Source organism: Dama dama, chromosome 25 (assembly GCF_033118175.1).
Source record: "Dama dama isolate Ldn47 chromosome 25, ASM3311817v1, whole genome shotgun sequence".
Taxonomy (NCBI): Eukaryota; Metazoa; Chordata; class Mammalia; order Artiodactyla; family Cervidae; genus Dama; species Dama dama.
The window spans coordinates 32119151-32136606 of NC_083705.1; the positions used below are offsets into that span (position 1 = coordinate 32119151).

General features: G+C 40.4%; 1 protein-coding gene across 1 annotated transcript in view; it reads left to right on the plus strand.

Moving 5' to 3' along the window:
* LOC133046594 (chondroitin sulfate proteoglycan 4-like) overlaps window positions 1-17456 on the plus strand; it is a 60027-nt gene that overhangs the window by 24040 nt on the left and 18531 nt on the right. The window contains exons 4-5 of the mRNA XM_061129476.1: window positions 524-722; window positions 16460-16632. Coding sequence (XP_060985459.1) covers window positions 524-722; window positions 16460-16632 — 372 coding nt within the window. The remainder of the gene's footprint in view (window positions 1-523; window positions 723-16459; window positions 16633-17456) is intronic.

Sequence of the window (17456 nt, forward strand, 5' to 3'; positions counted from 1 at the left end):
GAGAATTTAAAAAAAAAAAATGTACTGCTTGTGTTTTGCCCTCAAATATTTAAAAGCTGATGAAATCATTTGCTTCTTAAAGTAATGAATAGAAATCCTTAAGTCAACCCTATGGGGTAGTTTCTGTGATTATTTGAGATTCCATATGGAGTGCTTAGCATATATCAGCCACACAGACAGTGCTTAGTAACCATCAGCTTTTATTGCTTTTGTACTTTACATAAATGCATATGCAGTTTAAATAATTAGTTTTGAATAAATAACAATGAATCCTGTTTTTTCTTTTTATTGAAACCTCATAAATTCAATAAACACTGTAACATGCTCTGCATTTCATCTGGCATTTAATTATATGTCTGTTTTGAATTAAGACTCATCATGGTTTAAAAACTTGGGTGAGTTGCTCAGGTTTTTTTTCTTTTAAGTCTTTGTGCTAGGGGCCGGTGTCTCATAGCTATTCAGTTTACTGGTGTTATGTGACTGGAATTTGTCCTCACAAGATCTGTGATTCTTTCTTTTTAAGGTGTGGGTGAATTCTGGCACTGAGATTACCCGTGATGATCTCTGTGCAGTGGATGGGGACTCCCCCCTACAGGACCTGGCCTACTTGGTCTCTCCACCCAGCAATGGACATTTGGCTTTCAAGTCCATTCCTGGACGTAGCATCCAGAGCTTCACCCAGGCTCAGATCAACGAGGGCCAGCTAGTGTTTGTACACACCGGTAGGTAACTGAGAAAAGCAATGTGAAACTAAAATGTGTTTCAATCAAAGGTTAACATGTAGTCAAATCTAATAGCTGCTGACGGAAAACCACAAGCCATCTAAAAACCTTGCAGACTGTATAGTGTTTTTAAAAAGTGACACTTTTTTAGTAAGGCCAATACGTTTAAGTTTACATTTGAGAAAGGCCAATAATAGCAAACATCAGAGGGTACTTGTAACTCATACTTGGCTTACTCCCATTGTCATGTGAGGTGAAATATGTACATTTCAGATTCTTTTCCATTATGGGTTATTACAAGATATTGAATATAGTTCCCTGTGCCATATAGTAAGTCCTTATTGTTTACCCATTGTATATAAAATAGATAAATGTAAGCTTCTCAGAGATCTTTGTCTTGACCGCCCACTGAAATCACATCTCTTCCATTTATCTCTATCCCTTATTCTGGCTACCTTATGTTGCAGTATAGATTGATTTGTTCATTTGTGTGCTGTCTTCCCCACTAGAGTATAAGGGCTAGAAAAATAGGATCTTTATTTTGTTTGCTCTTATATTCTCAGCACCGAAGAACAGTGACTGGAACTTAGTAGGTGCTTAAGTAAATTTGTTGTAAGAATGAAATCCTATCGATACCTATTATGTGCCAGGTAAAGTTCCAAATGTTGTGTTAGTGAACACAACAAATGCATTTGTTAAATGAATGAATACAAGGATGAATGAATGGATATAACTGTAAATCTAAGAGACCCTGATATTAAAAGGCTTTGTTTTCTTCCCTCAGGCCATCAGTAAATCAATAAGCCACATCACCACTGTACATCTGCAGGAGGGGTGATCTAGCTGGCCTGTTTCCTGGCTGCCCTTGACAGTGGTCAGAGAGGGCAAGGTGCCCATTCTCAGCCACAGGAGGAAGTGGGGGGAGAAGGAGTGTGAGCCTGGGGTGCATGATGGGAAAGCCAAAAGCTGTATCTTTCCAGCCACTTTTATTATATTTTCTTTGAAAATATAATAAAGAAAACAAAGATAAAAATCTGGTAAATTCAAAGGTAGTAATTTCCTGATTATCTCTGCAGTTAAGTACAAAGAATTCCCAGATAACCTGAAAAGCATTTACTATGTGACTGCTCTTATCTAGTGGTTCCAAACCTGTAGCCTGGGGACATGTTGGGGGTTAGTTTTATTGCAATAAAATCGTAAATCTACCCACATATGTACCAAAGCATTGTTTCTAGACTGAATGATCTTTTCCATGTGTTTTTATTTTTCAATTGTATGCAGTTGTTCTCATTAGTAAAATACAATTCATTTAAAGGGGCATTGAATTGATAGGATGTTTCTGCCAATTATGTGTGGTTTTGGTAAGTAGATACTGAAAATCCAGGTATTATTAGGCAAGGGCCTGTAAGTTTTTTATCTCTATGAAAGGATTATTATATGTTCAAAATAGTGAGAACTGCTTTAGAGACTTGCACAGATAAAGTTTAGAATTTCTAAGACTAAGCAATGTGCAGTGGGAAGGAGTTACTGATTATCTGGCATGGGCTAGGCACTGCAGGAGATACAATGACAGGACCCATTTCATTTAATCTGCAGAAGTTTTCTGAGTTATTGGGAGTAAACGATCTCATTATAGAAATGAAGAAACTGAGGCCCAGAAAGATGTAACTTGGTCTGACTCTAAAGCTGGGCTTTCTCTAATAACTGCCACCCATAGAAGGGCAGAATAGTTTGAAGAGCTGAAGTTACTCTTTGCAGAGAAGGATTGAAATATAAATTAGCTCTTTGGATTGATTTTTTTGTCAACTACCAAGTCAATATTTGCTTTTGCAAATAGAGAAAATAATTTCTCCTAAAAAAGCAGAAAGGAGAGCTAAAGTCAAGCTCTTTTGAGAGTCAATCCATCACATTTTCTAAATGGATCTGGAGGCAGTAATAGCCTTCAAAGTGGCAGGAGACCAGCTGCAGATGAGCCTCTTGCTGAAACCAGCTGGTTCTCCCTGCTACATCTGTCCCTCAGCAGCCCCAAACAAAGGCTTAGGTTTAATTAGCCTCTCATAGCATTTATATCTGCAAAGTGCTCCGCCATTAATCTAATTCATTATTCCACATAACAACCTAAGTAGGTCGATAGAGCCAATAAGTGGGGGGATAAGTGATTTCAGGTTGCCCTTCTGAAAGTACTGTCAGGTCAGGAGAATCTAAGGTTGTACAATAAAATCCACAGGTCACAGCTACTTTCATGTTTTCCTCCCTCTGTCTTTTGGTCATAATTTGTATGTTAGTGTACCTAGTACACTATTCTAGTATTTGTTTTGTTATAATTTCTTTGGATTCCATTTCCATTTTGTTTCTGAATTCATGAAATGTTCAAAGTGCCTAATAGCAGAAAACATTTTCTCCATAGTTTCACATTTAATTAAATACAACTTCCAAAGTGCTATTTCTAGTAAAAAGGAGCAAACAAACAAAAATAATATTTGGCTGTGCGCCTCTGTTCTAAATTAGGCGGACCCAGAACTCTCTTCCTCTGTTTTTTTTTAAATGTGGTGACTCCAGTGTATTGGGGAAAAAATGTTTAAAGGCTGTAACCTTTTATTTTGAGGAGTCAGAACTCTCTGGGTTTGCTTAAATAACAGAGACTTAAGAGAAGGTTAAGTCACCAGCCTTTTATTAAATCATGTTATTAAGGGAGTACTTGTAGGTAATTGCAGATCCTGATCATGCCTCCTTTGTTCCTTGCCACATTGTCCCTGAGGGCAACGAGGAGGGCATTTCTACCCATTACATGATGCAGAGACCTGTGGGCTGCACATTTACTGCTGGATGAACAATTTCAAAAGGCGAGGGGACTGTGATCGTCATGCTCTCTGCATGATGATCTTGCCTGGTGCTTTGGGAGTCAGACTGGTAAAGCACTCCGGGGAACAGGATCAATAGGGGGCCCAGCCCAACTTCTGTTTCACACATAAGTTAATTTATAACTTTGTTGATGTCACTGATCCCCTGACAGAAGTATGAGAGTAGAATTGTCTTCTTGCAGGAATTTAACAAAACTGGGGCTGAGTCTTTCTCCACTTTTCTCTTTCCCCTCTTAGCAGGAAACAGAGATAGATGAATAATGGGAAAGTATTTGGGGGGAGGGGCTGTGTTATTTAATTCCCTCTAGTTTTGATTTTCATTATCATCAAATAAGTGTTATCAATAGTTCAGAAACTGCTAAGGGATGCATGTGTGTGTGGCATCCTTGTTTTACTTTTATTGGTATAAATTGACTCCAAGATAATAAAATACAGGTAATGAACATGTCTTAAATTTTTAAAAAAATTTCTTGGAGGTGACATCTTTGCTTTCTTTTATTACTTTCAGGAGAGGATGAGGTAGGAATATTCATTTTAGACCTTTGTTGGTATTCTTTTCATTTTGTGTTTTGGCAGTATTTGATTTGGTGAGCTTGGTGACCATATTAACTAACTCTCAAATTGGTAGGAGTAGCTTTGCAGGGAGATCAGGTGGGAGAGAAGGTGAAAGTGGGTGGCTTTTGCAAAATGACCAGAGTGTAATTTCTTCTTTTGAAGGAGCAATGTCAGGAGGCTTTAATTTTCAGGTTACTGATGGTTTGAACTTTGCACCACGACAAATTTTTAGCATCACAGCTCGAGCTCTGATCATTAGCTTGGAAGTAAACAGAGGACTGAGCATCTTCCCAGGTAAGATTTTAACTTCATTGAGTGTTTGGGTTTAAGTGTTTTTCAATTAATAAATTGAAATATAATTTAATATAATATCTTTCTAAATGTAGAAAATTCTACCTGCATGGTATAAAGTATTATCTTTTACTGTAGAGTGACTTCAACAACAGTTGCTGCTGCTGCTGCTAAGTCGCTTCAGTAGTGTCTGACTCTGTGCGATCCCATAGACGGCAGCCCACCAGGCTCCCCCGTCCCTGGGATTCTCCAGGCAAGAACACTGGAGTGGGTTACCATTTCCTTCACCAATGCATTAGAGTGAAAAGTGAAAGTGAAGTCTCTCAGTCGTGTCTGACTCTTAGCGACCCCATGGACTGCAGCCCACCAGGCTCCTCCATCCATGGGATTTTCCAGGCAAGAGTACTGGAGTGGGGTGCCATTGCCTTCTCTGTCAACAACAGTTACAAAGTCCCAAAAAGGATTGTCTCTTTGCAGGAATTTAACAGAAGTAAGGCTGGGTATCCCCCACCCCTGTCCTTCCTCTTTCCTGTTCCTCAGAAGAGGGCATGCTGGTGAAGGGCAATGGGGGAAGGAATCTTTATGGTCCATGTGCACTTTTTTCCTGCACTAGCCTTAGGATCCTTAATGAAGCAGGAGAGCTTCTGTTATGACTGTCTAGATCTTGGGGTTTTCTTTTTTTGAATATAAAAACCTTGTGTATCAGGGGACCAGCAGTTCTTGCTTTGAGGCCCTGCAGCCTTTGAACTGGTTTTGGCCAAGAATTTTAGCCTGGCTGAGATGGAGAGATACAAGTGAGCATCTCTGACTCAAAACCCTCACAGCAAGGATAGAACAAGGTTTTACCCAATGGCAAGGGTAATAAAAGAGGAGGGAAAAAAATGTAAAATTTGTTATTTCCCTCCAAAGGCACTGAGGTAGATGGCACAGGAAATAATAAAATTTTACATTACAGTTAAAAAAAAACCTGTGTATTATAACTTGTTTAACTGATATACATTATCAGTAATGCTGCAGCCCATTGGATTGCAAAGAATCAGACGTGAATTGGCGACTGAACAACAACAGCAATGTTATCAGTAAAATATAGACACTGATCATTTAAATAATATGGTCACTCCATGGTTACTCTAGCCAGTTGTTCTCAACCACTGCAAAGCTTTAAAAATACCAGTGTCTCAGCCTCACCAATTGAATGGGAGTCTTTGGACTAGGTCCTGGCCACCATTTTAAGTTCCAAGTGGTCCTGAAGTACAACCAGGACTGAGATCATGGGACTAGTGGTGTGCTAGTCTTTTAATCCTTATATCTGTGTGAGATAGGTGATATATTCACAGCAAGTTGGCAGAATTTGTGGCTTAAAGAGACGATATAACTTGATTGTGCAACCAGGAAATAGATAAAGCTTACATATCTCTAAATAAACCTAGAGAAAAATCACTGTTCATAACTTTCCAAAACACAAGAATTTTAAGGAAAAATTTTGAAATTTTTAGGTGCCTTAAGCATTTGAGCTCACAAAAAGAATCTTTATCAAAATCTAACTGAAGATATGTTAGCCTGGATTCTTCTCTTCTGAAACCTTTTTATATTCTGTAATTTTTCTCTGAAAAGTGCAATGCTTCTATCATTTTTCAAGGCAATTAGAGTGCCATTTGGTGTTTTAAAAAATAAGCAAACTAGTTTAATTCTTTTACAAGTGGTTGACCAGTTTTCCCAGCACCACTTGTTAAAGAGGTTGTCTTTTTTCCATTGTATATCCTTGCCTCCTTTGTCGAAGATAAGGTGTCCATAGGTTCGTGAATTTATCTCTGGGCTTTCTCTTCTGTTCCATTGATCTATATTTCTGTCTTTGTGCCAGTACCATACTGTCTTGATGACTGTGGCTTTGTAGTAGAGTCTGAAGTCAGGCAGTTTGATTCCTCCAGTTCCATTCTTCTTTCTCAAGATTACTTTGGCTATTCGAGGTTTTTTGTTTTTCCATACAAATTGTGAAATTATTTGTTCTAGTTCTGTGAAAAATACTGTTGGTAGCTTGATGTGGATTGCATTGAATCTATAGATTGCTTTGGGGTAGTATAGTCATTTTGACAATATTGATTCTTCCAATCCAGGAACATGGTATATTTCTCCATCTGTTTGTGTCCTCTTTGATTTCTTTCATCAGTGTTTTATAGTTTTCTATGTATAGGTCTTTTGTTTCTTTAGGTAGATATACTAAGTACTTTCTAACACCATACACAAAATAAACTCAAAATGGATTAAAGATCTAAATGTAAGACCAGAAACTATAAAACTCCTAGAGGAGAACATAGGCAAAACACTCTCTGACATAAATCACAGCAGGATCCTCTATGACCCACCTCCCAGAATATTGGAAATAAAAGCAAAAATAAACAAATGGGACCTAATGAAACTTAAAAGCTTTTGCACAACAAAGGAAACTATAAGCAAGGTGAAAAGACAGCCCTCAGATTGGGAGAAAATAGTAGCAAATGAAGCAACAGACAAAGGATTAATCTCAAAAATATACAAGCAACTCCTGCAGCTCAATTCCAGAAAAATAAATGACCCAATCAAAAAATGGGCCAATGAACTAAACAGACATTTCTCCAAAGAAGACATACAGATGGCTAACAAACACATGAAAAGATGCTCAACATCACTCATTATCAGAGAAATGCAAATCAAAACCACAATGAGGTACCATTACACTCCAGTCAGGATGGCTGCTATCCAAAAGTCTACAAGCAATAAATGCTGGAGAGGGTGTGGAGAAAAGGGAACCCTCTTACACTGTTGGTGGGAATGCAAACTAGTACAGCCGCTATGGAGAACAGTGTGGAGATTTCTTAAAAACTGGAAATAGAACTGCCATATGACCCAGCAGTCCCACTTCTGGGCATACACACCGAGGAAATCAGATCTGAAAGAGACACGTGCACCCCAATGTTCATCGCAGCACTGTTTATAATAGCCAGGACATGGAAGCAACCTAGATGTCCATCAGCAGACAAATGGATAAGGAAGCTGTGGTACATATACACCATGGAATATTACTCAGCCATTAAAAAGAATTCATTTGAATCAGTTCTAATGAGATGGATGAAACTGGAGCCCATTATACAGAGTGAAGTAAGCCAGAAAGATAAAGACCAATACAGTATATTAACACATATACATGGAATTAAGAAAGATGTTAATGATAACCCTATATGCAAAACAGAAAAAGAGACACAGATGTACAGAACAGACTTTTGGACTCTGTGGGAGAAGGCGAGAGTGGGATGTTTTGAGAGAACAGCATTGAAAAATGTATATTATCAAGGGTGAAACAGATCACCAGCCCAGGTTGGATGCATGAGTCAAGTGCTCATGGCTGGTGCACTGGGAAGACCCAGAGGGATCAGGTAGAGAGGGAGGTGGGAGGGGGGATCGGGATGGGGAATACATGTAAATCCATGGCGGATTCATGTCAATGTATGGCAAAAATCATATTACTACAATATTGTAAAGTAATTAGCCTCCAACTAATAAAAATAAATGGAAAAAAAAAATAAGCAAACTACTACACCCTAATATTTTGGAAAAAAATACAGCCATCTATTAAAAAGAGGGTCTAAACTTAGAGTAAATCTGGTTGCTGCAAAAGATTAAATACCTTTCATCTATTCTGGCTAAACTCTGGTTTGTGACTGAAGACATTTTTATTAGATTCAAGGGGAGTTATAGCCACTACAGCTTAGAAAGTTTCGAGTTTTTGGCACCTGTTTTACTGAATATTAATTTAGCAAGAAAAACATGTTAAAGTATCTCTTGTCACCCTTGTGCAACTCTGCAAAACATAGAGTAACCAAGGACACGGCCCTGAGTAACCATCCCCTTTCCCTTTCTAAAATGCACTGCATCTGCCCTACTGTGGCCTCCCTGCATCCTGTATCTAAGAACCCTCCACCACAACTTGCACATTATCCTCAGATCCCAAAGTGAGCTGTTTCTTTTCCCAGCTCCCCCTAGCTTGTTAGGTCTGTTATCCTTGGTTCTCTGTCATTCTCTATCCCCAGACCATGACTTATATCCAACTCCAGCCCCTGGTCAGTAGGAAGGAAGATGAATTTTCGTGTACGTTTCCATCAGTTGATTTATTACATTTTATCTGAGCTTGGGTGGGTGTGAAATGAGAATGAGGGAGTCATAGATTTTAGAGATGGGATGGACATTATGGGTCCCTTGGTCCAGTTGTTCTTGGCATTCTTCCTACCCTAATGTCCCCAAGTAGCAGTGTCCCCTCTGTTCTGCATCAGAATTCCTGGAAGTAGGAGTGGTTCTGTAGACCACATGGCCTTATCCTCTCTCCAGAGGCATAGTTGAGTCTTGCTCAGCCTGCCTCTGCTGCAGCCTCCTGAGGATATTGGTCCCTGATGCCGTGTAAAGCTGCAGGGGTGATGATGACAGATGCCCAACTCATCTTCCCTTGGGAACCCCCCTCCACCATATCAGGTCCTGCTGGGAGCAGGCCTTGAGTGACCTCTGCCTCCTTCATCTATTAGCCAGCCCTTTGGCAGGGGAAGGAGATAGGGAGACTCTCTGTGTCCCACCTCTGGTGTGGATCCAGGTGTCAGCTGTCAGCTACTGTAGCTCTTGTTAGACTCGAGTTGATCTATATGTTCTGAAATATCGGAGACAGTTTATTCCTTTTTATAGAGCTATGGACTTCATAGAACTATAATAGGAGAAAATCTATTTCTATTATAGGATAGTATCAATAGATACTATTATATCTATGTTTTTATAGTGTTTTGTATCTTTTTAATCTACTGAACTGGGTTGTTATAAAGATTTAAACAAAATAATGTGTTTAAAAGCAAGTTTTGATCATCTCTATTTGGCATATAAGTAACTGAGATGTGGGCGGGTTCAAAGTCAGGTAACTAATAGGAATCGTAAGCCTCGATACCACTTGCCGATACCACCCCCAAACCTTGTGTTCGGATCACAGTACCTGTTCTTTCTGTACATGCCTCTATTTTAGAATATCAGCTCCCTGAGAATAGGACCATCATGGTGGCTGCTGAGTTTGTCTCCTTCTTAATGTTATTGATGGATTGATATCCACAACCAGGAAAAGGTGCAGAGCAATTTAATAAGCAGCAATGCTTATGTGGAAATTTTATGTGTGTTTTACTCTCTTGGATTATTAAAATATTATAGCCCAGCATTAGTCAATTTTTTAAAAATTTTTATCACTCCCACTGAGCCCATACCAATTGGCTTTTCTCCATCAGCCCAGCAGACTTGGGCCATGCTGTTCTGCCTCCTTTGTATACCGCCTTAAAAAGCAGCCCTGCTTGAGACTTGTGAGAATTTGTAGGGTAAGCCAAAATAATTATAAAAATACTTACTGAGTGAATATTTTAAGGTTAGTTGTAATTTGTGTTGTTGTTACTGTTTAGTTGCTAAGTCATATCCAACTATTTTGTGACCCCATGGACTGTAGCCTGTCAGGCTCCTCTGTCCATGAGATTCTCCAGGCAAGAATACTGGAGTGGGTTGCCATTTCCTTCTCCAAGGATCTTCCTGACCCAGGGATCAAACCACCATCTCCTGCATTGCAGACGGATTTTCTACCGAGTCACCTGGGAAGCCCAGTTAAAGTTTGTATGCCCTACCAAATTTGAAGTCAATCTTTAACTCAATTATTTTAAAATAGGAGGAGTTGTAGTTCTAAACAGACTTTTTGGTTGTCAACTAAGAAAGTAAACTTAATGTATATTTTCATTTTATTATTTTTTTATAAGTGCTGCTGCTGCTAGGTCACTTCAGTCGTGTCCGACTCTGTGCGACCCCATAGATGGCAGCCCCCACATACATATATATGTGTGTGTATGCTTATACATCAGAGAAGGAAATGGCAACCCACTCCAGTATTCTTGCCTGGAGAATCCCATGGACGGAGGAGCCTGGTAGGCTACAATCCACGGGGTCGCAAAGAGTTGGACACGACTGAGTGACTTCATTTCACTTATGCTTATACATATATTCTATTTCTTTCAGGAAAATTTATCCCCCAGAAAGGAATTTTGTAACCAATTTTTCACCTTGAATGCCACCATTGAATGTGTTTATATTTAGTTATAGCATGTTGGAACATACTGTGGCCTTAGGTCCTAGTGTTTCTGTGTATCTAAGTTGTACCTGACTCTTTTACAAAGAGTGTAGAGGGGGGGTTGACCTTGAGAGTTTTGTCAAACTGGTCTGGAATATAAGCTTACACAGACCTGGAGTTAAGTAACTGATCAGTGAAGGATATTCATAGCAAACTGTGTGACTTCAGTTCCCTGGGGGTTTGGTTATGCTGTGGAGGGAATCATGTCTCACCAATGGGCCATCTGTCTGCATGATGGGAATTGAGGGAGAGAAGAAAGCAGCAGGAAGTCACAGCATGTTGTTAAAGGGTTTGGAGCAGAGATTTATAAAAGCTTTTAGTCAAATGGTCTTGACTGAATTGAATATTGTAAGACTTAGCGGGAGATAACCAAGAGCTTTAAGAAAAGACTGTCAATCCTCAAGGAAAAAATTAAAGACTTACTCGCTGGGGAAATAAGAGACTTATACACAGGCATATAGTAATCATGCAAAGTATATTATCCTAAGTGTCCAGTGAGGGTGCAGCCTGGGTGAGCTCCTTGAGTTTAGGGGAGGAAAATTTCCCATAGGCAACACTGGGGAGGGAGATCTTGTTGGCCAGATGGGCCTTAAGCTGCCCCTGCAGAGCGAGCAGCATTGTGATGGTGGGAACAGAGAGGGAAGAGGGTACCAGTGAGGACAGCATGATGCAGAGGCAAAGCTCAGGGAGGATACAGGCTCTGTCTGGAAGTTGGAGAGCTGCATCTATCAGACTTCCTGAATCATTCATCACATTTCCTAACTCAGGGGTCATTTTAACTGAGCTCAAAGTATTGGATTGGCCAAAATGTTCATTTCGGTTGTAACATCTTATGGAAAAACCGAAATGAACATTTTGGCCAACTCAATAGTATGATATAGGCAATATAGTGCCAACTTTTTAATAATACTGACTTCAGAGTCAATGAGATTTACGTTTGACCATTAGGCAAGTTGCTTAACCTCTCTGAGCCTTATCATCCCTTCTTAGCGATGAGGAAAAAAATACATACATCTTAGGAGTTATCATGACATCTAAATGAAAAGGCAGGACTGGGTCTGTGCTGTTTTCTGGTATATCTCCATTCCTTGTATTAGAGGGCTTGTCGCATACAAGGCACCTGATAATGTCTGTTGAAGGGGTGCACAAGACCTCCCAGCCCAGTGGCCACAAGACTCTTGCTGTTATGGTGGTGGTTGTTTTTCATGAAGCAAATAGGATATGAGTATGTTTGAGAATTGCTATACTTAAAAGAAGGGTTAAAAGATATCTTTACTCCAAGACTTAGAGTCTTTAACATGTCAACTTGCTTTTGAAATTGCCATGAGGTACATGTAGAGTGGGAGTTTGCCAAACAGATATGGCTACAGGGCCCTTTTATTACCACATTCCTGGTAGGGCAGTTCTTCTGTAGAATATAAATTTAGGTGGGACTTTAGTGAAATCTTTCCCAAATTAAGTGCTTGAAGCTCACTGATGAAAATATCAATGTTTGGATGGAAGAAGGTGGGGTTAGGGGGAAGTGATGTTTGGCTCTTAGTGAATTGGGCTGCATGGTCAGAGATGCTCATCAGGCATTTGCAGCAAGGAGCCAGCTAGTCTTGTTGACTGAGCATGCTCTGGGTGACTGCTGACTAGGAACTGGACACCCTCCTGGGTTAGGAAGCTGGACAAGGGAATGAGGGATTAATATACGTTGGCTGAGCGAGAAGTACTCATGACCTGGGACATCTGTGGTGGGCCCTCTACCCAAAAAGACTTTTTGAAATTGACCTCTGTGATGGTCCAGAGGCTAAGACTCTGCCCTTCCAGTGCAGGAGGCTCAGGTTCAATCCCTGGTCAGGGAACTAGATGCCACATGCTTCAACTAAAGATAAATAAAATGATTTTTTAAAGAGCCCTCCCACCAAACCCCCCCTCACCTGCCAAAGATAATCCTTGAGTGAAGGAATAAATGAAAAGATAAAGAGTCTGATTTCATTAAGGAAATAATTAAGAAAGCACAGTGTTAAAAATTCCAAAGAAAAACTGAAGATGAGAAGAAGCTGGATGTTGGGGTGCCCGGAGACTGCACACAAAAGAGATATAATCAGATATAATTATATATATAATATAATCAGATATAATCCTGACAGGAGGGGGGACCCTCGCTTGACAGGTAATAGAGAATGGGCCTCAGTTATGACTTCATGTAACATTGACTGAATGTACAGAATAGTTCCTCTTGGCCTCCCCAGGATGACCTCGTTGCCTGGGTCCCCAGATCCAGAAGCTAAAAGGTGGCAGTGACTTTCAGCAGCAAGAACTATAGAAATACAGGAGGCAATTAAAGCATACTTTTGTGTGTGTGTACCAAGGCAGACCTGACCTGACTCTGGGGCAGAATTGTGTTCCTGAGGCTGATATTTCCAGGTACTTCTGCCTTCTCTCAGGAGCCCCAGGGCCTAGTGCCTATCCCCAGAGCGCAGGTATTTTATTTTACTTTATTCTGTTTATTTTGTCTTATTTTAGTCTTTTGTTTGGTAGCTTTATAAAGGTATAATTGACAAAAATTGCGAGATATCTGAAATATATAATGTGATGATTTGATATATGTGTACACTTTGAAAAGATCTTCCCCCAAATCAAACTAATGAATACATTCATCTCTTCCTATGTTTACTTTTTTCTTTTCACTTTTACTCGCTTAGCAAATTTGAATTATACAATGAAGTGTTATTTACTATAATCGTACATGCTGTACATTAGATCTTCAGACCTTATTTATCTTATAACTGAAAGTTTGTACTCTTTTACCAAAACTCTCCCCATTTCTTTCATCCCCAGACCCTGGCAATCTCTGTTTCTATGAATTTGACTTAAAAAAAAATTCCACGTTTAAGTGATACCATTCAGTATTTGTCTTTGTCTGGCTTGTTTCACTTAGCCTAATGCCCTCTAGCTTCATCCATGTTGTTGCAAATGACAGGATCTCCTCCTTTTTTGAGGCTAAATACTATTCCAGTGTGTGTGTGTGTGTGTGTGTGTGTGTGTGTGTGTGTGTGTGTGTGTATGTTCACTGTAGCTCAGCTGGTAAAGAATCCTCCTGCAATGCGAAAGACCCAGGTTTCATTCCTGGGTCAGGAAGATCCCCTGCAGAAGGGATAGGCTACCCACTCCAGTGTTCTTGGGCTTCCTGGTGACTCAGATGATAAAGAATCCACTTGCAATGTGGGAGACCTGGGTTTAATCCTTGGGTTGGGAAGATCCCCTGGAGGAAAGTGTGGCAACCTACTCCAGTATTCTTGCCTGGAGAATCTCCATGGACAGAGGAGCCTGGTGGGCTACAGTCCATAAGGTAGCAAAGAGTCGGACACGACTGAGCGACTAAGCACCGCACAGTGTATGTGTGTGTCTATATGTATGTGTATGTGTGTGTGTGTGTGTGTGTAGCACATTTTACAATATTTTATTTTAGATTATATATGTTAATATGTATATGTGTGTGTGTGTGTATATATATATATATATATATATATATCACATTTTACAACATTTTTTTTGATCTATTCATCCACTGATTGACATTTAAGATGTCTCTATACCTTGACTATTTTGAATGATGCTGCAATAAACACGGGAGTACAGATTTTCCTTTGAGATAATGAATTTGTTTCCTTTGAATATATACCCAGAGGTGGGATTTCTGGATCATATGGTAGTTCTACTTTTAATTTCTTGAGGAAACTCTGTACTGTTTTCCATGGTGACTGCACCAATTTACATTCTCACCAACAGTGCACAAGGGTTCTGTTCTCTTTTCTCCACATCCCTCACTAGCATTTGTCACTTCATGTCGTTTTGTTAATGGGCATCCTGACAGGTGTGAGGTGACTGTGGTTTTGACTTGTATTTCCCTGATGGTTAGCATTGATGAACACGTTTCCATGTACCTGTTGCTTATTTGTAAGTCTTCTTGGGAAAAAATGTCTATTTAAGTCATTTGCCCATTTTAAAATTGGGTTATTTGGGGATTTTGCTACTAAGTTGTATGAGACCCTTGTATATTTTGGATATTAGCCCTTTATCAGATATGTGGTTTGCAAGTATTTTCTCCCATTCCACAGGTTGCCTTTTCATCTTGTGATGGTTTCCTTTGCTGAGCAGAGGAAATTTTGTTTATTTTTGGTTTTATTGTCAGCTATTTTAAAGGGAACCTTAATTAATTAAAGGTTCAGAACAGTCCTTGCATGTTTGAAAACCTTACTGAAAGCTGGTTTTCCCCGTGTATTAGCTATAGTCAAGGTCCTGCCTTTAAGCACCTAACATGGTTTAAATACTGCAGTTGGTGGCCCTCACTCTCCAGGGCTCTAATGGTAGAGTAATGAAAGCAAAATGGATGTCACTTAGAAGTCTTAGTTATTATTGGGTGATTAACTCAACTTTATAAACAATTTATCTCAAGTGCCTACTCCAAGAGCTAGTGCAAGGCCCCTGTGCAAGACCTGATGTTAAAGCCCTTTGCTACTGCTGCTGCTAAATCACTTCAGTTGTGTCCGACTCTGTGCGACCCCACAGACGGCAGCCCACCAGGCTCCCCCGTCCCTGGGATTCTCCAAGCAAGAGCACTGGAGTGGGTTGCCATTGCCTTCTCCATAAAGCCCTTTGCTACTGCTAAGTCACTTCAGTAGTGTCCAACTCTGTGCGACCCCATCCCTGGGATTCTCCAGGCAAGAACACTGGAGTGGGTTGCCATTTCCTTCTCCAATGCATAAAAGTGAAAAGTGAAAGTGAAGTCCCTCAGTGATGTCTGACTCTTCGTGACCCCATGGACTGCAGCCTACCAGGCTCCTCCGTCCATGGGATTTTCCAGGCAAGAGTACTGGAGTGGGGTGCCATTGCCTTCTCCGGTAAAGCCCTTTAGCAAGGGCTGAAACAGAAAAGAGAAGGTGAAATTCTGGGCCAGGTGGACTGCATAAATCTCTCTCAGATCTGCCATCCTATCAGATTGGAATTATTCCCTAATCCCATGCAAAGTGAAGGGATAATTACTTCAGCCCTATATTCCTCAAACTGTGGTCCATGAACCTTCTGGTCTGTGAAGTGATAAGAATGGAAAGTGAAAGGAGGTGTTTAGAAATTTTTATAGCAATTCGACATTGTTGCAAAGTTTTATTGTATTTTATAAAATTATTGGCTCACAGTGGATTTGGGGGGAAACACTGATCCTTCAGTACAGAGTATGTGACAAGCACTGCTCTAACCTGCGTGTCCCCGTCTCTCTGGCCACTGATTATCAGTGAGGTCACATTAGCACACTGACCACTCACACTGGCTCTTTTCCCCATGATATCCACACAGGCTCTTCCCTCCCCATGTTATCCATGCAGCGTGTACCTCTGGGGGTCCTCTGGAGACCTCTCATATTTGTTCTAGAGCCAGCCTGTCCCTCAGGTGTCCACAGATGGACACTCCATGGAGCACCTGCAGCCGTCATCAGGCCAGGATGTGCCTGTCCTCCCAGGGAGGGGGCTGTCTCCTATTCTCTCCATGCACAGCGTCCACTCCCCCTTCCTGTGCCCGGAACTGAGCTGGGTGCCACTCACCTGGCAATGCCTTCTTTCTCTTGGGCTCAGTTAGACACACAGGATTGTGGGGGTTGAGGAGGTCTTTTTGTGGGATTTTCCTCCTTCATCTCCAGCCCCAGTAGCAAAGCACATCCACAAACAGATCCCTCATGGATCATTAGCTCCTCACCCCAATTTCAAGTTAGAGTTAGCCAGTCTCCTGTACATAACTACATGTTCTCCAGTTCCCAGGGATCTTTAAAGGTCATTAACCATAGCTTTCATATGCTTTACATGCATGTTTTAATCTTCACATAGGTTCCGTGAAGCCCCTTTCATCTCATGATCTGCGAGCTGTGACCAATGACGTGGACAGTACAGGAAACAGAACTATAACCTTTACTGTCATATGTTCCCCTAGACTCGGGAGGCTGTTATGTGTCAGTTCTGACAACAGCACAGAGGACGTTTCCGTGTTTACGCAGAATCTGGTGAGTCCTGGTGTCCTTCTGTGCAGCTGGACAGGGCTCGGTGTCTGTGCAGAGCGGGCCCCTCGCTCCTCATCCTCATCCTGTTAAAGTCAAGCAGAGGTGCCCCTTTGCCCAGGCAGTTACTCATTCCAGCTGTGCTGGTCTTAAAACTGGACACTTCATGGTGAACACAGGATAAAACACACTGGCAGAAAACACCAAGCAAATTCAAACCTTGTGTCTAATAAATAAGAGGGGATCCTTTTATCACTAAAAATGAATTTTTTTACCCAAAGCAGAGGTGCAAGAGTAAATCCTGCAGGATATGTCTGTGTACATTTATGCTTAATATATGAAGTGATATACATAATTTCATATATTACAGTTGTATGTATGCATGTAAATATGTATGTGTATAAAGTCTGTGTGTGTGTGTTTAATCTGCACCCAGAGCCATCTGTTTCCAACTTCACTGGTACTTCATCACCACTGGCATCTATGTACGTACCTTTTTATTTAAATGTATAAGCCTTCAAGTCATTTGATTTTTTTTTTTTAACTTTTGTACCCTAGGAATCTGACTGCTTATATGTGATTTCATTTTCTAAAAATCTTTGTTTCCAGATTGTCTTCTTGAATATAACTATTGCTCGTCATTCAACTTTCTTTTTCCATTCTTAAACATTGGATACAGGGATATGGTGGCTGATCTGGCTATAGCTTTACATGACTAAGGAATAAAAAAGTCTTTTCAAGTTTAGAGGAAATAGCCAGAGTGAACCACAAGTCTGCCTTTAACCATTGAGCCATTTTCTCCAGTGTGATGTAGTAGAATTGAATTTAGC